The 25000-nt window shown below is 40.9% G+C and overlaps 1 protein-coding gene across 1 annotated transcript in view; it reads left to right on the top strand.

Annotated features, from left to right (window-relative positions):
• MUSTN1 (musculoskeletal, embryonic nuclear protein 1) overlaps positions 1–25000 on the top strand; it is a 126086-nt gene that overhangs the window by 26443 nt on the left and 74643 nt on the right. Inside the window, exon 2 of the mRNA XM_044078909.1 lies at positions 4958–5081. Coding sequence (XP_043934844.1) covers positions 4958–5081 — 124 coding nt within the window. The remainder of the gene's footprint in view (positions 1–4957; positions 5082–25000) is intronic.

Here is a 25000-nt window from a genome sequence, read left to right as displayed (position 1 = left end):
CAGTTTCCTCCCATGTTACAAAGACATGCATCTAGAGCGTTTCTCCCCGGGTCTCCACTAAAAATTGGCTTTGATCCAAGTTGGACTTTCCCAGTAAACAAATGCTTATATATATATATATATATATATATATATATATATATATATATGGATCTACTTTAAATTGTCGATAAATCACTTACAGGAAATTCCAAATGTTGAGACCACTTTGCCGAAACCGCATGATATCGAACACCCAAAGCATCGCAATTTCACTCTGGGAAACTAACCAACACAGAAAAAAATGAACTGAAGCAAATCAAGCCCACACCCCCTGTAACTAAATATACCAACTCCGAGATCACTGTATAGTGGTGAAAAGGGCAAAGTTCACCATGGTGGCCCAGTGTTTAGTTGAGGGGGACATAGATGGGGTCCTAGAGTTATCTATGATATGATAAGGGATTTTGTTAATACTAAGTTGGACATAGAAGAGTTCCAGCACATTATCTTGTCTAACTATTCTGGAGATGAAATGTTTTTTTTTTTTTTTTTAAGAATTTGGAGAAACATCTGCCTTTAGTGTCTTTCTCTAATGTGGTGGGCCTGACTGTGTGATAGGCATTGAAACCCTGCACTGATAAGGTGCTTTCATTAGCCTTAAACAAGATCTCTGTCATGATGTATATATCAAGATTTTCAAGGAGGTTTTTATAAGGCTCCTAGTTCATAGGTTCATAGGTTGGTACTAGGCTATTGGCCCTAGGGCCTATACAAGCCTAGTCATAACAATTCCATGGTTATTTCTTCCCACACTATTTACTTCCATGGACCCCTGTCTAGCAGGGCGACTGACATGATTCCTGGGGTGAATTTCCTTTCTCCCATCCAGTCATCAAGGTTCCTTTTGAAGAGGGCCAAAGTGGTGCTCTGGTTGACATGTATGGGCAGTCTATTCCAGAGTCGGGGAGTCTCTGGGTCAGGAACCTATCCCTCCAGCATGTTTTGTTTATTGTGATGACAAGGTTTAGATCCCTGGAGCATGTGGCTCTGAGGGATTGGGATTTCTTTAAGTGTAGCATGTCCAACAGCTCTGGGTTTGACATGGCCTTGTATGTTAAGCAGAGATCACCTCAGAGTAGACGGTACGCGACAGAGTATAGCTGGAGTTTTTTAAGGCAGTCAGCATAAGGCATCTGCTTTAGGCCTGTGATTCTTTTGGTGAGGTATTTCTGTGGCCTTTCCAGTTGTTGCAGATGTCTTGAGAGGTACATACCAAATGTGGCATTGTATTCTATAATGGGTCTAATGAGAGATGTGTACAGTGGGACAATGACCTCCTTTTTTCTGGATGAAAAGCCCTTAGTGATGAGGTGTGCCACATAGAAGTATTTCCTAACTGTTGTGGCAATGTGGTTATTGAAGGTGAGACCACTGTCCACCTGTGTCCCTAAGTCTCTTATCATACTTTCGGTGTTTAGTGTACTGCCACCTATGTGGTAATTCATGGGTACATGTTTTTTCCCAAAGGGGATAACTATACATTTCTTGACATTGAGCTTGAGACCATGGCTCTGGCACCAAGCATCTGTTTCTGTAAGGCCCTTTTGTAGAGAATCAACATCATTTGGGGATTCAATAATGGCTCCCAGTTTGCAGTTATCTGCGAACTTTGTTAGCCAGAGTCCCTTAGTGTTGGCCTGTACTTCAGAAAAGTAGATGCCAAACAAGAGAGGTCCCAGAACTGAACCCTAAGGTACTCCACTTGTTACTTGTCTGGAGCTGGATTTGTAGTCAGCTACTTTTACAGTGTGGGTTCTGTCAGTAAGCCAGTTGGCAACCCATCGAGTGATGTAGGGATTAATGCCCAGCTTAGTAAGTTTATCTGATTCCAGAGTGGAGGATGGTGCCAAAGGCCTTGGCAAGGTCCAGATAGGCTGTGTGGACCACCTTGCCCTCTTCCACCGCTCTGGAGACTAATTCGAAGATGTCAGTTAGGTTCAGGAGACAAGATCGGCCCTTCACAAACCCAAACTTGGTGTGGTCTAGTGTTTTAAGGTTGCCAATGTCTTTATTTATAAGTTCCATGATAATATGTTCCATGGCCTTGCAGATCAGGCTCATCAGACTGATGGGGTGGTAGTTCCCAGGATCCAAGGGGGATCCCCCCTTGTGGAGTGGGATGACTGTAGCTGTGCGCCACTCAGTGGGCATGAAGCCTGAGGTGAGGGTATGATTAAACATGACACTTAGGTGAGGTGCCAGTTCATTTTGTAGTTCATGTAGTACACAGCCCAGGATGTCATCTGGTCCCATGGATGCTGAATTCTTAGCTTTGGAGAGTGCGTTTTTTACCTGTGTGGTCATTATTACCAGAATTTGGCAATCTTCCGGTATTGAGATGGGCCATTTAGGGGGTGAGAGGGGGATGAAGTTGCACTGAATCGATCTACCAAGATACTGGCAATATCCTTGGGATCAGTATATTTAATGCCATTCTGTTTTAGCTCAGAGCAGATCTGATCATTGCCATTTAGATTCTTGACATAGTTATAGAATGCCTTGTGGTTGTCTTTGGAATCTTTGGCAATTTTATTTTCGTAACTAGCTTTGGAGGATTTTATGAGGGATCTCAGCTTCTTACTGAGGCTGGTAAGGGAATTTTTTGCATCCTGGGATTTTCCTCTTTTCTGCAACAATTTCTTCCTTTTGTTGTAAAATTTATTTATGGCAGGGGACCACCAGATTGGTTTTATTTTTTTGGAGGAGAGCATCTTGGTTCTATTTGGTATGGCACGATTCATACATGAGCGGGTGTGCTCCTACAGTGCCTTAGTGTAGGACTCAGCAGTCGAACTTTCAGTTCCCATCTGCATGGGTGTCATGAAGTTTGTAACTTCTGATTGAGTATTTAGGAACAATGCCTTAATATTATTTGGATATAAGCTGCAAGCTTTGGAAGAGTGACATTACCTAAAAAAGCCACTACAGGGTAGAGAAGGATTAATCCAAAATATATGAAAGCCTTGGGGGCTGAATAAGCTATTTGCTATAGTCCAACATTCTCTTGATTTGTGAAGATCTGCTTTTTTTTGGGGGGGGATCCTCAACTTCGTGTTGACTCCTTTTAGACTGTGATAACTCTAAGCACAAATTGGTGATATTAAAGGGCAATCAGAGCAACAGAACAAACACTAAAATTTGTCAGAATTGGAACATTGCATGAAACATGGGAAAGCTCAAGAAAGAAGGAGAGACTGGGATTTTGGATTTGGGCCTTTAAGGAGGATAACAACAACCAGACAGAATATTATATCCATAAAATAGCAAAAATATCCTAAGAACTAAACCAACACAGGACTGGAGAAAGGAGAGTCTGTCAAAAGGGATGACTGCAATTAGGGATACAGACAATAGGCAAGAGGGTTCCAGAATTTATTGGAGAAAACTGGCAAAGGAACCAAGATACTGGGAGCAAATAATTAAAGAAGGAAAGGTAATAGAATGGGAAGATGCCAAGTATTTATTTGGACTGCAGGTTAGGGATTGCCCTTCCCTATCAGGGACTTATATCAGAGTATAGGCAAAGAGAAAGATATAGGTGGGGGGTCCTAAATGAAAGACCAGCACTGGTAGAATTTGTAATAGACTCTAGAACAGAAGTTGCCATTAAAAAAGGAATAATTAATAAAGCATATAAAATATTGCACAATAACTATAGGAATCAATCAGAGGAGGTTAAAAAGGTTTGGGAAGAGAGACTGGATAAGCAATTCACAAAGAAATAATGGGAGGATATAAATATATATATATATATATATATATATATATATATATATATATATATATATCCCAAATATGCAATAAAATCTAGAAGATGTAGGATTTTTTGCCTGGAAATGTATACATAGATATTTTATACCCCAAGTAGACTCCAGAGGATTTTTCCTCAGGTATACAGTAAATGTTGGAGGTGTGAAGGGGAAGAAAGAGATAACTGGGAGCAAATTTTCTGGGAGTGCTGTGAGTTGGTGGACTTTAAGGATTTCCTGAAGGATGCACTGTCAGAGATGCTGGGTGGGCAGATTGGTCTGATGAGGGAGACGATTTTTCTGAGCTATGATACAGAATCAGAATTGCCTAGATATAGTAAGGTCTTGCTGTTTCTAATAATGGTGGCCGCCAAAAAAGCAATTACTAGAAAATGGAAATCAAAATCTAAAACAACTATATTAGAAGTAGTGACTATAGTAACAGAGATAAAACAACCGGAACTGAGATCTTTAGAAAAAGGTAGGAGCAAAACTACATATGAAACAATGGGAATTGTGGGAACAATACATACAAGGGAGGAATGAGGCCTAAAAGGCAGCAGGACTTAAGTAAGCTATGTAATGTTTGAGTGAATAGATTATAAGTGATGTATAATGTTTGCAGTTGGGAGTGTCAGTATGGTTTGTGATGTAAAATGCTTGCAACTAAGATTGTGTTGGTGTGGTTTGTTTCCATTTATATAAATGTATGATTGCCTATGTAGTAAGTGATGGTTTAATAAAGATGTTTCTTGTTTAAAAAAACAGGGACTGAATAATTCATGTAATACTGCTTAGGAATATGATATAGTATAGCAATATATGTGAAGTTTAATATTTCTTATGTTAATATAGTTTGATTACTTTTATATGAAGGTAAATTTGCCTGTGTCACAATGATAGTTCAATAAATGTGTGTGAAAAAATTAGAATGTTCTACTGAATGCAGAGCAGCTAAAAGTGAGGAAAAAGTCAGAAAAAGGCTTTATGAATTTACGTCACTTTCATACAAGACCAACCATCAAGCATTACTTACTTTTCTAAAGTTGCTTTTAATTTAATCCATAAAATTAAAGCCTTAAAACTTTGCAGGAAGACATTTTCATCTCATCATATAATAACATGAATTACGCTGTTTTTTTTTTTTTTTTTTTTTTTTTTTTTAGGAAACTCAAGTGAAGAAGAAGAAACGTCCAGTGATGAAAGAGGAAGATCTTAAAGGAGCCCGAAACCGACTAGGACCTGGGAAAGAAACCAAGTCAAAGACTTACCAAGTCTTAAAAGAATGTGGTGAGTTACATGTTTTATTTCTTAGGAAAAGTAATCATGAAATCAAGTAATTTCAGGTTTTATAGAATAAATATAATATTTATGGAGAACATGTGCATGTTGCAAAATATGTATAAATGCAATAGTTAATAAGATTGTTTTAAGTAAAATGTCTATATTATAATCTTATTCAAGAACTGCAAACAATACTATGAAATTGCTTCCAAATATTGATGTTTGCTTAGATGTTTTTCCATAATGCAATTTTATTAAACTTTAAAGATCATACAGACAAAATATTTTCAAAATGTGAAGTCATAACAACAGCTCCACTCTTATAATCTTATTGAGATAATACATATATATTTTTATCTAAGAGACAATGAAATAAGAACCCTCATATTCTATCTATGAAAAAGTAACAATATACAAATGGCAATAATACCATCTTTTTATCTGCATTACACATTGTACATGGACGACTTCTACTTTCATCAGTTGTAAAAACAAAAAAAATAAATAAATCTTATAATCTGCCCTCTCAGTATACTGGTTTCCTATGTTAATTAATCATTGTTAATACATCAAAACTATTTACACTATATATACAAAAATACAAAAAAAAAAAAAAAAAAAGAAAAACACACCGTAAAAACCCCCAATCCATCCATGACAGTGTGAAGGATTTTTCATCCTACCCTCCTGCTATATATCCTATATATATATTCCTGGCAACAAACCATTTGCTTTTAATTCTTACATTAGCATTTAGAATTTTAAAAAGTTTTTCTTCCTTCTTTTTATATTTTCTCCTAATTGTAATTAAATACCTGATTTGGGGAGTTTTATTTGTTTCCACAGCCATGTCCCCACTAAGAGGATCAGCGCCACCATTTGTCCCTTTCCTTATCTATCTGATATATATCAGTCACAAAAATACTTATACCTTTCTACTCTCTTAATCATATTATTAACATCTGACTTATATTTTTTGCAAACTGCAAAAATTCCAAAAGATGTGTTTCTAGTCCTGTATCTCAGTACTTCTTTAACACAGCTGATTCATTCCAGAGTATAATCTTCACGGCTTCTTATGTGTATAAAAGTGTTTATGTAAGCACATCCATGCAAAGTTTCTGAATTCCCTCAACTTTATCACTTGTGTCACTATCTTTCATAACTGACTGCACTCTCCAAACCACTTTATAAACCTCGCTCTCTGCTCTTTGGGTACATTAACTTAAATTTTGCATTCTTCTCCTAATGCCAAGCAATGCAGATATGCAGTACTATGCCTCCTTCCATACCATTAATCTATTCCCAGCCAGAATCCCCTCCAACTATGTAATATTTGTATTAAGCTTTCTCCACCTAACCACTGCAGGTACATTCCTTCTCTTTATATCTCTATTCTTATGGGTAAAATGTCTTGCTTCCACTGTTTAAAATGGGCCACTGGAACAGATGATTTGACATCCCTCATACTTCATCTAGAATTAAGTTGTCTGGGAGAGATGATTTAAGAGCTTTCATACTGCATCTAGAATTGAGCAGTCTGGAATATTTTCCTTCACTAGCCACATTACCTCTAAAATATCTGTGAATCTTAACAATCTATTATTTTACTCCAACATTTGGACCTATTTCTCATCCTTCACAAGATTTGCACATCTTACCAAAAACTCTTTGAACATGACAACGTTTTTTTCACTTCAGTCTTGGCTTCTCACTATCCCAAATGGAAGCCCTCATCCGATAGCTTATTTTAGTGAATTCTTTTTTCCTGGTCAGGCCCAAAATGCCTGATTTAAGTACAACAAGTGAGATATAATGTAGTATTGAAACACAAGTATTTTATCTTCCAGATCTAGGTTTCGCAAACTGCGCTTCCTAACGTTTCCCTATGTAAATGCCAGTAACCTTATCATAAGAACAGGCCCTCCGTGCCTCTAATGTGGTTTCAGCCAACCCCCTAAGTATCAAATTTCATTGTCATTCCACCACTCCAGCTGAGTTTTACTAATTCTGTCTGAAGCTTTAATGTTTAAAGTAACTTCTTTTGTTTTATCTTCATTTATTTTCTATCCTGATATACTCTCAAATTCCTTCAGCAAGTTCATTAGCTCCTGCAAATTTCTCTCTAGATTACAGAATGAAATGATTGCATTGTCTACAGAAAGAGCTATCTTCAATTCCATGTCCCCCATCTGCAACCTCTCTGTCATGATTGCCTTATCCTGACTGCCAAGAGCTCCAAAAATAGTGCAAATACAAGAAAGGATGAGGGACATCCCTGCCTAGTACCCTGACTGTATCCAATATATATATATAACCTCTCTACTATTTTAACTTGGGATGCTGCACCTTCATATAACCTCTGCATTATGAAGTGTTGACATCCTACAGAAAGGCCTCACTGAGACCAACGGCTGGTGTCAGAACCATGGCCTTAAGCTCAATGCCAAAAAATGTGTCGTCATCCCCTTTGGGAAAAACCCGGTTCCCATGAATTACCACATCGATGGTAGTCCACTGAACACAGAAGGCATTATAAGAGATCTAGGAACACAGGTTGACAGCAACCTATCTTTTGACCACTGTGGTCAGAAAGTCCTTCTCTGTGGCATATATCATTACTAAGGGTTTTGCATCCAGGAAGAAAGATGTCATTGTCTCAGTCTCCTCTTCCCTCATTAGCCCAATCATTGCAACAACTGGAGAGGCTGCAAAAGTACCTCACAAAGAGGATCCTAGGCCTTAAACATTTGTCCTATATGGACAGACTCAAAAAACTCCAACTATTCTCTGTCTCATATCACCTACTTAGAGGCAATCTCTGCTTGACTTACAAAGCCATGTCTGACCCAGCTCTGTTAGAAATGCTACATCTAAAGAAATCCCAATCTCTCCGCACCACACGCACCAGAGACCTCAACCTCATTACCACAATCAACAGAACATGCTGGAGGGATACGTTTATAACCCAGAGACTGCCCATGCTATGGAATAGACTTCATGTCAAGCAGAGCACCTCACTGGTCCTCTTCAAGATAAATCTTAATGAGTGGATGGGAAAATTCACCCCAGGGATCACTCCAGTGGCTCTACTCAACAGAGGCACTGGGAGCTACTGTCAGGTGGCATGATAACAGGGTAATCCTATGGGCTAGGTTTGTAAAGGTTCCAGGGCTATTAGCCTAGTACACACCTATGAACCTATGAACACTTCCACTAACCATGGTGGAAACTCTAGTTTCCTTAACACCTGAAATAGATACCCCCAGTCCACCAGCATCAATTGCAAACAAAGGTACCTTCTTCCACCTTACTTGGTTTAGGCCATAAAGATTTTATCTCAGGCCTGAATGCAGACAGAGATGCAATGTCTGTGAAGAGCCTGAGCTGGGATCCTGCTCTTTCATCCTTACTGGTGAACTAATTGATACCTTGGACTGTCAAAGTATGGATGGATAGTTTCTGCAGGAAGGGTAGAAGTGTTGAGATAGTTCTACAGTTTCCAGATGATGTAATAAACCTTATCTAAAGTTCTATGTGTGTATTGTGACACATCAGTACCAGATACTGGCTCAGTTTCTAGTGTGGGTGTAGTGTGGGAACCACAGAGACAGATGACCAGATGTGATGTCATTCTGTAGCCAGCACTGAAATTATATTTGAATACTAGTGACAGATGTAAGGAGTGCACTCTGTTTTTGGACCTGACAAGGCACATATCTACCTTCATCTTGCCTTGCTTTAGTAAGTAACTATGGACCAGTATTTCTTCAGTCAGTTAGAAAAATATAGTGAGATTAGCGAAATGTGTTTTTCTGTGTCTGTCTGAGTCTTTTCATCTGTGTTGTTGTTGTTTTTTTTATATTTTCTGTGATTGAAACTCTGGTGTTTATTGTAAATAGATATTCAGTATTTCCATTTTTTTAGTATTTATTATTAAATATATCTAAACTTTTCATTGTGGTTGGTCTTTTAGAAAATATTTAACCTTTGAGAGTACTTGCATTTATTTATTGGCAATGTGGCTCCAAATACCTGAAAGTCTTGCTGCCTGATTAAACACTACCATTTGTATAGGTATTCATTTTAATAAGTGTAATTAGGTACCCTTGTAAGAGACTTAAAGTATCTGGCTTTGGGTGTTCTGGTGACAGCAGATCTACCTTATAGTCTGGGTGAAGGTGCCAGAGCGGGGAAGCTATGCCAGCCTTTCCCAAGTGTGTGTGTGTGTGTGTGTGTGTGTGTGTGTGTGTGTGTGTGTGTGTGTGTGTGTGTCAAAATCAAACCTCAAAGAGAGTGTGTGTGAGAGCTAATTTGAACAGGGACAACACTGAGAGCACTGATTTCACAGAGAGGGTGGTGGTGGACTTGACTTGGAACACCCAGCTAAGGAGTCAGCTGTACAGTGGTCAGTGGGGAGTCTTATTAGGGACCTGTAGAGGAAGCACAGCCCCGAGACAAGAGTGAGCATTCCCCTGTGTACTCTTTAGGGAAATTGTACTTGGTGCAGAGGATTGCATTTGAAAATACTGTATGGATATATTTTTTTCACAGTGAATGTTCCCCACCAGTGTCAGTAGTGTGCATTGAGGCTGCTTGATCACTGGCCCAGTGAAGGGACGTCGCATATTGGTGAGCTGTGGTGTGGATATTAATTGAATTTCTGTAGTCTGTAAGCAGTTGTCACTGAAGGTGTGTGTACTGTCAGCAGCTACAAGGTAAACATACAGAGTTTAATTTTTCACAACAGTTTTATTTATTTTTGCTAGCTTAGTTTAGTCAGGGAAAGCAGAAAAAGATGTCAGTAGTGGATTATGGCAAGCTGACAGTGAACCAGTTGGCTAAGGTGTGCAAATGCAAAGGACTTCTGCATGCCAACCTGACTAAAGATGAAATGATTTCAGCCTTAGTCACAGCTGCAGCACAGACCAGCAACCAGAAAAACAATCAGTCTAGTGATGGGGATGTACAGCTCTCAGAAACAGGACAGTTCACCTTTTCCTCAGTGGACTTAAAAACCCATCTGGAGTTAAAGAGACTTGAACTGGAGACAAACGTTTGGAATTAGAATCAGCAGAGACAGACTTCAGAATCTGGAGGCCAAAGAAAATGAGAAGCAGCGTCAACATGAGATGGACATGCTGACACATGAGAGGGACACACTGACACATGAGAGGGACACACTGACACATGAGAGGGACATGCTGACACATGAGAGGGACATGCTGACACATGAGAGGGACATGCTGACACATGAGAGGGACATGGTGACACATGAGAGGGACACACTGACACATGAGAGGGACATGCTGACACATGAGAGGGACACGCTGACACGAGAGGGACATGCTGACACATGAGAGGGATACGCTGACACATGAGAGGGACACGCTGACACATGGGAGGGACATGTTGACTCTTTGACAGGAGCACGGAGGTAATGGGGAAGGGAATAACTGAACCCCAGAAGCAACAAGGTCAGTAAACTTCTTCCTCAATACCAAGAAGGTGATAATTTTGATAGTTTTATTCATATTTTTTGAAAGAGTATGTAAGCAGTATAATGTTGACCAAGGGTTCTGGGTATGGTTCCTGACCCCCTCACTTCATGGTATAACTATAACTGCTGTTTCTAAACTGTCTGATACCGATAGTTTAAATTATGACAAGATTAAATAATATTTATTGGGATGTTTTAAGTTAATACCTGAAGCTTACAGAAAAAGTTCTGTGAGCATAGATGTAGGGCAGATGAAAGTGTATGTGATTATATTGCTGAGGTAAGCACTTTTTTCATAGATGGGTGAGTGGGTGTCAGGTCACTACTTTTGAAAGGCTGGCAGACCTTTTGCTGAGTGAACAAGCCCTTAGCACTTTGCCTGAGGACATGAGAATCTGGGTAGCAGACCAGGAGTGTAACTCTACAGATGAGGTGAGAAGAAAAGGGGATGTCTACTTAGTAACCAGGGCACCACTGCACAAGAAGGGATACTCAGTGTTGCACTTGGATATAAGGGAAGCCATAGTGGGAAGCCTAAACCACCCCAAATAAGTCCACCAGTAAAAGGGGGAGCCACAGTTCAGGTACATGGCCAGGATCACTGTTCAGATTTTAAATGTAACCAGAGGGGCCATGTAGCATACAAATGTCCACTGAAGCAAGGTGGGGAACAAGAGGTGAGGGACCCAGCAAGTGGAAATAACAGAATGCCAGAGATAAGAGGTGAGGGACCCAGCAAGTGGAAATAACAGAATGCCAGAGATAAGTTGCCTGGAGACAACAGTGGTGCCAAACTATCACCAGAGTTTGTATCCTATCTTAGTCGATGGAAACAGGCCACTGCTAAGAGAGACACAGCCTCTGACATAATCATTGTGAAGTCTGCAGTGGTTAAAGAGGAACAGCACTTGCTTGGGCAGTCCACTCCAGTCAGGGCTTTAGGAGTGACCCCATTCCAAATACCCTTGGGCAGTGTTCACCTTGACTAGGAGGGTGGAAAAGGAAGCAAGCAAGTAGGTTTATTTCAGGATATCCCTGCAGTTGTCATGATAGGGAATGATTTTGATAATGCAGTACCTTGTGTGCATGCAGTTGCACACAGTCAGGCTTGGAGACAGGCATGTGAGTCTGGTAGCCTTGGGGAGACCCAGACAGACCCCACACCTGAATCTGGGGCTGGTGATGTGGCAATTTCGGGGAGGCAGCTACCCTGCAGAAGTGAACCTGAAGGTGAGCCACAGCTGATGATATGTACTGATGTTCCCTTGGATAGGGTGACTGCAAGGGCAGAGGTGAGTGGTAGTACTCAGGCTGACAATGATGCAGCTCTGTCAGAGGATACCAGACTTCCTGTGGAAGGGGAGCTGGGAAGGGTCACAAAGGTAGAGTTGATATAGGCTTACCTCTCGAACCCTACATTATGAGGCTTGAGGGAGGTAGCTAAGGAGGCACCTGATTTTTAAGGAATAGGGGAGTTTGTATACTGGAACAAAGGGTTATTGTATAGAGAGTAGACCCCTGTGGGAGGGCTAGAGAGTAAGGTAATACAGCAGTTGGTAGTGCCCAGATCCTACCATCTGGTGCTTCCAGCCATAGCCCATGACATTCCTGTTGCAGGTCATATGGGCATAAAACATACCAAGAGACGTATTGTGCAGAACTTTTATTGGCCCGCGATTGCAAGGAATGTAACATGTAACTGCAGAACCTGTGACCAGTGCCAAAAAAGTAGGCAAGGCAGGAGACAAGGTCAAAGCTCCTTTGATGTCTTTGCCTGTGATTGAGAAGCCATTTCAGAGGGTAGCTATGGATATTGTGGGGCCTCTGAGTACCCTCAATTTCATGGGGAAGAAATATATCCTAGTGGTAGTAGATTATGCTACTAGATATCCTTTGGAAGTGGCTCTGTCCTCCATCAAGGCAGAGAAGGTGGCAAATGCTTTGTTAGATATCTTCAGTAGGGTAGGTTTCCCTGAGAGAAATACTGACTGACAGAGGTGCCGCTTTCATATCAGACCTGCTGGCTTGTCTGTGGGAGTACTGTGGGATGAAGCACCTAAAGACCACCTCCTACCATCCCCAGACTAATGGTCTTGTAGAGAGGTTAAACTACACTAAACACCATGCTAAGGGCATTTGCAAACTAGTTTAAGAGAGAATGGGACAAATTGTTGTCCCATCTGCTGTTTGCATAAAGAGAGGTACTCCAGGAATCCACAGGTATTTCACCCTTTAAGTTGCTGTATGTGCATATGGTCAGGGTGCCCTTGGATTTGATTTGTGATGAGTAGGAGGATGAGTGTGAATCCTACAAGGAGTCTGTTGTGGTATATGTCCTATACCTCATGACAAGGCTTTGCAGACTCATGGGCTTGGCTCAGGAGAACCTGGCAGAAGCTCAACAGCAGAGAAAGGTCTGGTATGACAGGAATGCTTGAGCTGCAGAGTATGTTGTGGGACAGCAGGTAATGGTCCTCATTCCTGTTAGACACAATAAGCTGCAGGCAGCTTGGGAAAGACCCCTCAAAGTGGTAAGGAAGGTCAGTAATGTTAACTACATGGTAAAACTGCTAGGCAGGAGGCCGGGGTACAAATTGTACCATGTTAACATAATGAAGCCTTACCATGATAGGGAGGCCTTTGTGCTGAGTATTTGCAGTCAGTGGTAGGAGGAGTCTGAGGGAGATCTGGTGACTGATCTCCTCAGTGAGGCTTGGATTGAGACCTCAGTAGAAGGGGTAGCAGTTTCCCAGCAGCTATCCCCAACCCAGGTTTGAGATACTGTTTTCTCTTCCAAAGATGGTTTTAATGAAAACTGTTGATTCAAGCCTTTACCTTGATTCGATGTTAACACTCATGTAATCACTCACCTTTTGCTCTTAAACGTTAACAACACTGTCACCTAGTGGACAGCTCTTGACTTTCTCAAAGATATGAACTGTGTGCCTCATGGAGATATGGGGTTCTGTGATGTATGCTAACCTATTGTTCCTTAGATACTCATATCTGCATGTACACAACATTTTCTCTATCTTTTCAATGCAAAACACCATGCAAAATTTGCACATGGCAATATCAACAGCACATCTAATGCTGCAGTAATGGTAACTTATACATTTTCTGTATTTCAGAATTCATAAATATTGTCTGTTAACACAACATAATCACACAGTGAGCAATTCTGACAGCGATTAATGCATTACAAACTTGCCCTGATGTAGTGATTCTACAAGTTTGTATAAAATGTTTTTCATTTTTTCTTTCCTATAGTGATTCTATAGTTTTGTGTACAATTTCTTTTCTCCATTAACTCTCCTGACCTGTCACCTAAACATCAGAAGCATTAACAACAAGGTCCATAATCTTCATGCCCTTCTAGTCACCTGCTCACCTGATATGCTATGTCTTACAGAAACCTGGCTAAAACCAGGAACTAAAAATGATGAGGTTATCCCACCAGGGTACAACACACTTAGACTAGACTGTAACACCAGGAAAGGTGGAGGAGTAGCAGTTCTGTTTAAAAACACAATCAATGTCACTCTAGCCCCACAACAACCCCCATGTTCAGTAATGCAGAAGTTCTCGTTAGCAAACTACAGCTTAACAAAAGTAAATCTATATTCATTGCCTGCATTTATATCCCCCCCAGGCAACAATGCAAATACCCCAGAAGACTTCCTCCAATGGCTTTGCAACACATCCCCCCAAGAAACTATGGTGTTAGGAGACGTTAATATTCAATGGAACAATTGTTTCTCTGAATCTCCCACCACCCATATAAACCTTCATGGTTATACCCAACTTATATCCTCATCCACCAGAATAAATAAATCCAACTACAAAGGCAGTATCCTGGACTGGATTCTTATCAACAATCACCCAGACCTGTATAACATGGGTATCCTCCCAGATGATATGAGTGACCACCTACTCACTTACATCATTAAGCATAAATAGATAACCACCACCAAGTTCTATATAAATCTATCAGAAACAACAAGAACTTTAACTCCACTGACTTTCAGAATGAACTCAGAGCATGCAATTGGGCCATACTTAAAGAACTTCCACTAGGTGATGCTGTAGCCTACTTTAATTCTAAATTCCTCTCCATTCTAGATTCCCACACTCCTATCCGCACCCTCAGAGCCAAAACTAGGACCGCCCCCTAGCTCTCTAAAGTAACCAAAACCAAAATCATAGCAAGAAATAAAGCATGGGGCAAATGGTGCACCTCCAAAGACCCACTTGACCATATTAAATTCCAACAACTAAGGAATGATACCAAGAAAGCCACACTGCTTGACAAAAAAAACTTCTATCGACACCTTCAGCAAAAACACCAGAACAAACCTCAAAGATTTTGGGCAGGTATAAACAAACTGTTCCACCCTGGCCAAACCTCCACCTCACCCCCTCAACTTGCGGCCTTAAAACTCCAGAGGAAACTGCTAACATCATTAACAATTTTTTTTACCAAAACCATCCAGTCACTAGCTAGCCAACTACCCCCCACCAGCTCCTTTCAAAACTCCTTCACAACCACTACCCTACTCCCTTTTGCCTTCCAACCTGAATATGCATCCACCATCCGATCTCTAATTAACAAACTCAAGCCTGCTACTACTATTCCTCCCAGCAGACTATTTACAAAAAGGGTCAGATGCCATTGCATACCCTGTCTCGATCATAATAAACCACACCTTGACTGAAGCCACTATCTCCTCTCTCTGCAAGGTTTCCCATGTCATTCCCCTTCATAAAGGAGGGAATTCTTTAGACCTCTCAAACTTCTGACCAATAGCCATGCTATCACCACTGGCCAAAATTATGGAAAAGTGCATCCACAACCAATTAATGCACCGTTTCACCTAAAATAAACTACTGACCAACTCTCAGCATGGTTTTAGGCCACACCACAGCACCACATCATCCCTCCTATCCTTCTCTAACTCTGCCAACACCAACCGAAACAATAACAAACTTACCTCAGCTCTCTTCCTAGATCTCTCTAAGGCCTTTGATATGGTCAGTCACCAACTGCTTCTCCGCACACTGAAGAAACTGTTACTGAATAGTAGCACCATTAAATGGTTCCAATTTTACCTGTCTGATAGACAACAAGCAGTTTTATGGCAGAATACCCTATCCACATGTCTACCCATTACTCTAAGAGTCCCTCAAGGCTCCATACTAGGACCACTACTCTTCTCAGTCTTTATCAATGACCTACCCACCATCACTCTCAAGGCCACCTGCATCCAATACGTGGACGACTCTACTTTAATATGTGCCGCCTCCTCCTCAGCTGAGTTTATGACCCTAACCCAGAATACTTTCAATGATGTAGAAAAATGGTTTGCAAACCATCAGCTTCGATTAAACCCCAACAAAACTAAACTGCTCATCGTTTTCCCACCTGCACATCCTCCTCCCCATTCTTTACTATAAGTTCCAACAACAGCACAATCATATCCCCAGATACTCACACAAAACTCCTGGGCATCACAGTCGATAACGCCCTAAAATATGATATCCATTTCAATAAAACCATCAAATCTGGAGCGTGTGTGTGTGTGTGTGTGTGTGTGTGTGTGTGTGTGTGTGTGTGTATGTGTATATATATATATATATATATATATATATATATATATATATATATATATATATATATATATTTATTTATTTATTTATTTATTTATTTTTATTTTACATTTGTTAACCGGGCTAGTCCAACTGGATATATTTCCATTTTCAGTAGAGGCCTGGGGAGAAAAGTTCCATTTGTAACACAGAAATCTTCTAACAAAATATATCACACATAATAATGTGATGTCCTTTATTTGTATAAGTAAGTAGTAAGTATTAGTGAGAGGAAAATTGTGTTGAATGCCTATATACTTACAGGCTAGGGTAACTCACTTTACAGTATATCTGTGGTAATATACAGAAAATGTGAAAATTTACATTCAAGTCCAAGTTATTTAATTTACAAGTGATAGTTACTACTTACAGAAGGGTAAAGTAATATTGATTAGTGAGAGGAGGCAGTATAGAAATAGCAGTAGAGAAGGCAAGGATTAGTCAGGGTTGCAATAGGGGCATAACCAGTGTGTTTTAAGATGTTTCTTGAGCCTTTGTTTAAAGAGTGGGAGGAAATGTTGTAATGTTCGATCAGGTGGCAGAAAGTTCCAGTTTTTTCCAGCAGTATTGAAGAACAAGGAGTCTCCAGCCAAGTTATTAGACTTGCTTATGCTGGCAAGACGTTTACTAGAGGAGCGTAAGGAGTTGAGATTCCTATAGGGGGTAATAAGGTTGGCAAGTATTGGGGTGTTGTTGGGTTGGTAAAATATCTTATGAGCAATGGTAAGTTGGGAGAGTTTCAGAATGTTTTTTAGTTCAAGCCAGTCTAGTTGCTTTAGGTTCTGACAATGGTGAGTTCTAAATGGGTTCCCAGTGGCAAATTTGGCTATATTATTATAGGAGTTAGCTAGTTTGATGAGGTTACTTTTTTATGTTAGTATATATGGGTGAGGCATAAAGAAGAGTTGAAATTAAATGAGAGTGGGCAATTTTAGTTATAGCTGTTGGAGTTAAGAAGGGTTTAAATCTATATAAGAAGCCCAGTTTTCTATTCACTGTTTCGATGGAGTTATTAATATGGTTGTCAAAGGTGAGGTTATTGTCTATTGTGATTCCTAGAAGTCTGGGGATATAAGGGGGCTGCTATTGGATTTGATTGAGAAGTCTATAGGAGGGGATTTATTGTCAGGTATAAAGAGTAAGAGCTTGGTATTTTTGGCGTTCAATAGGAGGCAGTGTTTCAAGAACCAAGCCTCTACTGTGGTGAATACTTTCTGGGTTAGAGAATGTAGTTGAGATATAGAGTTGGCAGAACAAATGAGCGTAGAATCGTCTGCATATTGTATACAGGTGGCTTGAGGGATTGCTACATGGAGGTCATTGATGAACAGGGAGAAAAGAAGAGGTCCTAGAATAGAGACCTGAGGTACTCCAAGGGAGACGGGCAGGTGGGAAGATAGCTTATTTTCCCAGATAACTGCTTGTTGCCTATTGTTAAGGTAAGACTTGAACCAGAGGACAGCCTTGGTGTCTAGAGAGAGGGATTCAAGGATCTTTATGAGTAAAGAGTGGTTTACCATGTCAAAAGCTTTTGACAGGTCAATAAAGAGTACAGAAGAGAGGCTATTATTGTTACGGTTACAGTTGATAGAGTTGGTGAAAGAAAGTAGAGCTGTAGTGGTACTATGATATGGTCAAAAGCCATGTTGGCAGTTAGCTAAGATGTTATGTTGGGTTAAGTGATCTATTAGCTGGCAATGAATGCATTTTTCCATGACTTTAGCTAAGGGTGATAAGAGAGCTATGGGTCTGTAATTGAAATAATTATTAGAGTTACCACCTTTATGTAAAGGGGTTATGTGGGAGACTTTCCAGATGTCTGGGATAATTCCTTCATTTATAGTTCTATTTATAAGGATGGATATAGGATAGGCAACTGATTTAGCTGCTTTTTGCAAGTATTCTGATGATATTTGGTCTGCAGAGAAGGTACATGGTTTAAGTTTTTGGATGATGTTTTGGATGTAGGTAGTAGAGATGGGTTGTAGTTGGAAAGTTGGTAAAGAATCAAATAAAGAGGCAGGGAGACCAGTGTTGTCTGTGGATAGTTGTTGGGCTAAAGATTGTATGGTGTCTGTAAAGAATGTATTAAAGGCATTGGCAGTTTGCTGGGAGTTATTATTATCAGCTCCAAGTGGAGATGGTGTGCTAGAGTGGCCAGGGTGTAGAAGTCTATACTTGACCAGAACTTTTGTGGATTATTATGGTGGGTTTGTTGTAGTTTCCAATAGTAGTTATTTTTGTCAGTGAGTATGGCTCTTTTTGTAATGTTTCTCAATTGTCTAAAGGTTTGTTACTCAGAAATTGTTCTGGTAGCTCTCCACTAAGCCCAGGATTTGTTCCTCAGCAATATCTTTTGTCTAGTGTCTTTTGACAGCCAGGGAGCTGACTTAGACTTCATTCTCATAGACCGTTTGGGTGCTTGTTCATCTAGGATTGTTAAGAACTTGAAGTTGAAATATTTAACAGCCTCTTCGAGTGGGAGAGTTTTTAGAGGGGTCCAGTCACAGGCATTAAGTTCATTTTGGAAAAATACAGGACTAAAGTGTTTATGGGACCATGAGATCCTGTACATGGGGATGTTAGGAATATCATTTTTGTCTAATAATATAAGTTAAAGTATGATCACTTATATCATCAGGCAGAGTTCCTACTTTATAAGTTTGTTGTTGTTTGTTAATAAGAATACAATCTACGATACTCTCTTTTTTGTTTGGTTTGTTAGTTCTAGTAGTGGTGGAGATTGTTTGACTGAAACCAAGAAGATTAATATGTGAGGAAGGGTTGTCAGTATTGACACACTTCCAGTCAGTATTAAAGTCACCTAATATAATTGTTTCTTGTGGATAAGTAGTAGATACCCAACTTAGAATCTCCTCTATAGTAGTGCTGCTAGTACCAGGAGGTAGGTAGATTCAGATGATGTTTAGTGATTTACTAGTTTTAAGTTGCAGTCTAGAGATAAGGACTTCTGCCTTATTATCTTGGGGGGGATATAGGGTATTGAGGAGATCTGCTACTCCTCCACCCTTGCTTTTTGTGCGGTCAAATCTCAATATATTATAACCTGGGGGAATTATCTCAATGCCCTTTGTTCCTGGTTTTAGCCAAGTTTCTGTAAGACAGAAGATATCAAAGGAATGAATTGCAAGAAGGGCATGTAGCTGGTTACCTTTGTTGTTAATACTGCGGATATTAAGACGTCTATTAATAAGAAGTTGGAGAGACTGGTCAAAGTAGGTAGGGTAGAGGGAGTGGTGCTTTGAGTTGTTACTGTGGAAACATTGGTTGGGCCTGGGTTGGGGTGGATGTCACCATCTTTTAAGGTGGGAGCTTTTAGTCTAGAAACAGGGTTATAGATGAAGCTAGTTAGATATTTAAATTTTTTACAGTGGAGTTATGGAATTTGATGTGTGTGAGGCGATGGAATTAGGCTAGCAGGTAGCAGGGAGTGGATGAAGTATTTATTTGAAAATGGGTAAGGGTAGAGATTTGAATGGCTGTTTGTTTTAGAGAGTATTTGTAGTGGAAATACTTAATCTTTTTGAAGGAGTTGAGGAGGTAGGCAGAAGTGAGTACTAGTATAAGTATGGCTATGAGTATTAACTTAGTTTGGAGAGCTTTATTTGTTGTAGGCATTTTGCTAGAATTAACTGTACAGCTGTAATAGGATTGCTTGTGTAACTGCATTAAAAGATTGGGCAGGGATAAGAAAAAAGTAGAAACTGGTAGTAGGTAAGGTCTTAGAAGGAGGACTTGTAAAGGAAAAAGGAATATGGAGAAGAAGTACGGTAAAAGGTGGTGGAGAAAGTTGGAGTAAGAAGATAGGTGGTAAGAGGAGGAGTGTTGTTAGGTAGTGTAGAGTGGTTGAAGCAGAGGATTGGTAGGGTAGGGAAGGGGGTGTGGTTTAGGAAGTATAAGTGTAAAGACACTGGGGTGAGTGGAGATTGGGGTAGGGTAGGGGAGCAGAGTGAGCCCGCAGGGCGAACAGAGCGGGGCAGAGCCAAGAGGACCAGTTCAGAGGAAAAACAATCAGCAATGAAGGGAGGTGAGTTCAAAGTAAGGTACCAAGGATGGTAGAGTAAGAGGAGAGTAGATATGGGTAGATACAGTAATATAGGGATAAGGTATAGGAGGTAACTGAGACAGAAAAAGAGTCAGAAACTACTTTAATTACAGAAGCTTACAACAAGTAAGAATTGGGGGGAAAAGGTACTACTGCACTCTACTGGTCACAGTAGGTACTATATAATAAGGGTTACCCCGTAGGGAATAAAAGAGTGAAAGTGGGGAAATAGGAGAAAGATAGAGAAAAAAGTAAAAAAAAAAGTTAATAAATAGATAAAAAGAGGGGGGGCAGGATTCAGCAGAGAGGCTAAAAGGGGAAAATAGAGGTGAAGATTAGGAGGCTATAACTGCTGGTTGACCTGGCAGGGAGTGTTCACTTAAGCAATATTAAGACAGGCTATAGTTCAATTAGGCTGTAAGAAGTATTATACACATGCTTCCAAAAAGTAAATTCTTAGCGTCTCAAAGGCAGTACAGCATAGGAGGACAAGGCTCTTTCTCCTATACTGGGAGGAGGTATCTGAAACTGTGCTGAAGATTATCTCAGGGCCTCTGGTAGACTGCAGAACACTGAAGCTGGGGGGTTAACACTAGCAGGAGGGTTGCACGCTTGAAAGGAAGTAGAGAGAAAAATGTTAAGGAAACAGAACAATATAAGCACATGTACCAGTAAAAGCAGCAGGTGTTAAGCAATAAAATATAGTGCAACACAGTATGCACAGAAAAAAAACGTTCAAGAATAGTAGTAGGCAAGGTTAGAAATATCTGCGGATACTGAGTCAGTTAGGCAGTAGTGTACAAAACCAACTCTAAGATATACAAAAATATTCTATATATACATCTAAAAAGATCTGGTCCTTTAGTTAAGCAGCAATTTCAATTTGAAAGTACAAGCAACAAGTCTAAATAAAGCACTTGTAAAATCAAAACGAGCTTGTCCAATCAGTAAACTATGATTACACACAGTCATCTATAAGCGTGCTTACTGGGTGTCTCGAGGCTAATAGCTGTTCAGTAGTACAAGGCTAACTGCAGCACATCCTGAGGGTCCAGTCACTAGAAGCATGGGATTCATCCAGTTTGTTATAACAACTATATAATATACGCATTGCTTACTGTACTTATTTCCTTGTTTCACTTGAAAGAAAGTTACTGTTTGTCGTTTTTGCATTTAGTTACTTGTAACACATTGCACTCAAGTTACCTGGCACTTGCTCACTAAAGCAATTATATAAGTCAGCACTAAAAATTAAAAGCACTACACCCTCACTCCCCACTGGCCCTTGTTTTCAATTAAGGTTCCCAAATATATTTTAGCATGTCCAAAGGTCAGTTGTCAATCTCCTCTCCAGCTGGTGAATCTGGGAATCTTGAGGCAATGTTATAACTGCCTCATAACCCTCTCCTCCTCCCACATAACACAAATACTTGCGAGAGATGCAGCTATTTAGCCAAACTGGAGGCTGAGCTCTCTCAACTCAGGACTGGCAAGACCAGACAGGAGGAGAAGGCAACTACACACACCACAAAACCAGCCTCACATAATGCTACCACTCCACTGAATCAAACACATAAACACACAAAGACATACTCTGAGGCTCTGAGTAAAAATTTACCTAAACAGCAGAGGCCTCCAAAGCAGACACCCAAACAACTGCTACCTCAAGACACCCCACAAGCAACACATAAACCACAAAAGCAGTGTGCAAGCAGTCACAGCCCTTAAGGCCAAATACAACACCAAACATACTTGTCATAGGTGACTCCATAGTCAGACACACTGGTCCCACTCACCAGGCTGAACAAGGAGAGGTAGAATCCGCCACATAACACAAGCACTGGTCACTCCACGGCAAGTACAAATATGACACAGTCATTGTCCATGCTGGTGTGAACGACCTGAGGCGCACCTCCCTGGACTACATGAAAAGAGACATAGAGGAGCTCTCTGATTATGTAGCCCAGGCAGGTATGACCCTAACCCTGAGCAGTATCCTTCCTTCACCAAGAATGATGCCACAATATAGAGACAAGATGATCAGCTTTAACAATTGGCTTAATGTCTGGTGTCATTCAAAGGGGATCCAGTGTCTGTCTGCCTGGGATGACATGCGGATATTGGCTAAGGCTCTTGCCACCCCATAGTGCCTTTTAGGCCAAATTCTAAACCTACCACCCTAGAAAACAAAATGGGAAGAAACTGAGGGTAATGCTGCTCAATGCCAGAAGTCTAAATCTCAAACGAGGCCCTTCTCAGTATGGAGAACATCGATGTGTGAGCTGTAACTCTAACGTGCTTCAAGGCTCGTGAGAGCACCCGGCACTATTAGGTTTTACCTCATATCATGCGTCGGCCCCAAAGCCCGGACCACACACCACAAAAGGAGGGTGTATCCATATTCATAAAGGATACTCACACCTCCAGGTAAACCATCCAGGTGCAACTAACCATAGGCAAAACTGCTCTACAAATTGTAGCATGCTACAGTCCACCCTCTCAAACTCAGGAACCCCACACAGCCTTCCTGAAGACACTGGAGGGTATAAATGTATCTCAAACACCATCATATTGGGTGACTTCAACTACCCGAATATAGACTGGGAACATTACTCAAGCCCTAACTTTCTAGCGTTCCTGGAGTTCATAAATTCAAATGCCATGGAACAGCTAGTCACTGTTCCACGAGAGGAGAAAATATACTAGATCTCATTGTCACAAACATGGGGACAAAATGCTCCACACGAGTATATCCCTCATTGATGAGATCTGATCATAAACTAATCTCATTGGAAATCCACATCCCCCAAGCCCCAAAAAGACCATAGTGAAGAACTTCTCTAAAGCAAACTTCACACTACTCAAGACTGGTGTGGTATCCTTCAAGGCCCCTGAGCCAGAGGAAACCACAACCCAAGCTCGAAGCCCTTACAAATGCCTTCTATGAACACCTCAGGACTGCATGGATCAGGCAATCCCAACAAAAACCAAAGACTCTTTCCACAAAAGGCAGAGCGTCAGTCTGGTGGACCCCCACCAAAAAACTTTACAATAAGAGGAGAAAGCTATTACATGATAGAACAAAACATAAAGGAAGTCCCTGATCTCATTATTAGTAAAAAAAAATGAGCACCCATAACATCAACTAAGGCCAATTTTGAGAGAAAAATTGCCATGGATTCAAGGACAATCATAAGGCCTTTTCAGCTATGTTAGGAACCTGGGTGGAAACTCCCAGATATGCTCAGAATTAGTCCAAAATGATACAAAAATCACTGAACCCACAGACATTGCCAACATACTGGCAGACAGGTTCAGTGCAAACTTCACCCCCCCTAAAGGAGATAACTATCCCAGCAGTGTAGCCTCCCGGACATCTCAAATGCTGCTCTCTCTAAAGCTAAAAACACAGCATCAATGGGACCGGATGGTGTCCCCACTTGTGCTACACTGAGCCTAAATGAGGAATTAACCCCGCACATAAGACATGAGCTAAATGAGAATTAAACCGCGCACAAGGCAGCTGTTTAATCTCAGCCTTACCACAGGATACGTGCAAGGAGTGGCGCATCGGCAGCTGTGGTCCCACTCTAGGGCGGCGCCTCTCGGACCCTGGTAATTGCAGCCCCATAAGCAACAAGTCTAGTCTGCAAAGCTATGGAGGATCATAATGGAGCTCATAAACAAAGATATAGGGGACTTGCAGACATTGGACCCGACCCAGTTTAGCTTTGTCAAGGGAAGATCATGCCTTTTGAACTTGGTCGACTTCTTGAAACAGTCACCAAGGCCATTGATGAGGAAAGGCAGTCCATACAGCCTACCTTGACCTTGCAAAGGCTGTAGAAAACTTACCAGCTTAAATGTAAACCCATATGTCACAAGATGGGTTGCAAACTAGGACAGAACCCACAGGGTTAGAGTTGCTGGCTGTGTCAGACTCCAAGCTTGATGCAATTCCCACAGCTTGGTCATAGCGGAAGTGGTATCCCAGGGGGCTGGGTCCTGGTCCCTATTGTTTGGCATCTACTTCTCAGAAGTACAGGCCAACATGGGAGGACTTTGGCTGACAAAGTTTGCAGGCGACTGCAAACTGCCATAGTGGAAAGTGCATCGGACACGGATATCCTTCAGAAGGGACTCACGGAAACAGATAGCTGGTGCCAGAGCCATGGCCTGAAGTATTTGGTGAAAAAATGTATAGTCAGACCCTTCGGGAAAAACAAAGGTAACCCCAAGCTACCATATAGGTGGCAATCCACTAAGCACAGAAGAGGTTATCAGGGACCTGGGGACCCAGGTTGACAGTGGCCTTTCTTTTGACACTCACATTGCTAAAGTGGTTAGAAAGACCTTCTACATTGCCCACCTGATCATGAAGGATTCACATCCAGATCTAGTGAGGTCATTGTTCCCTGTACTCTTCACTTATCAGACCAATGATCGAGTACAATGCCCCATTAGGGATGTATCTCACCCGACATCTGCAGCAATTGGAGAGACCCCAAAAGTTCCTCACCAAAAGGATAAAGGGACTCCAAAATCTGTCATATGCTGCCAGATTGAAGAAAACTCAGCTCTATTCAGTCGCATACCATCTGCTCAGAGGTGACATGTGCCTGACATACAAGGCCATGTCAACCGGAATTAATGGACATGCTCCACCTCAAAAAAAATCCACCAAAACCACTAGAGCAAGCAAACCTTAGCACG

This window comes from Protopterus annectens, chromosome 7.part1, assembly GCF_019279795.1.
Source record: "Protopterus annectens isolate FY-2018-M chromosome 7.part1, PAN1.0, whole genome shotgun sequence".
In the NCBI taxonomy this organism is placed as follows: domain Eukaryota; kingdom Metazoa; phylum Chordata; order Ceratodontiformes; family Protopteridae; genus Protopterus; species Protopterus annectens.
The sequence above is the reverse complement of the archived record's forward strand: the minus strand, read 5'-3'. Positions and strand labels throughout refer to the sequence as shown.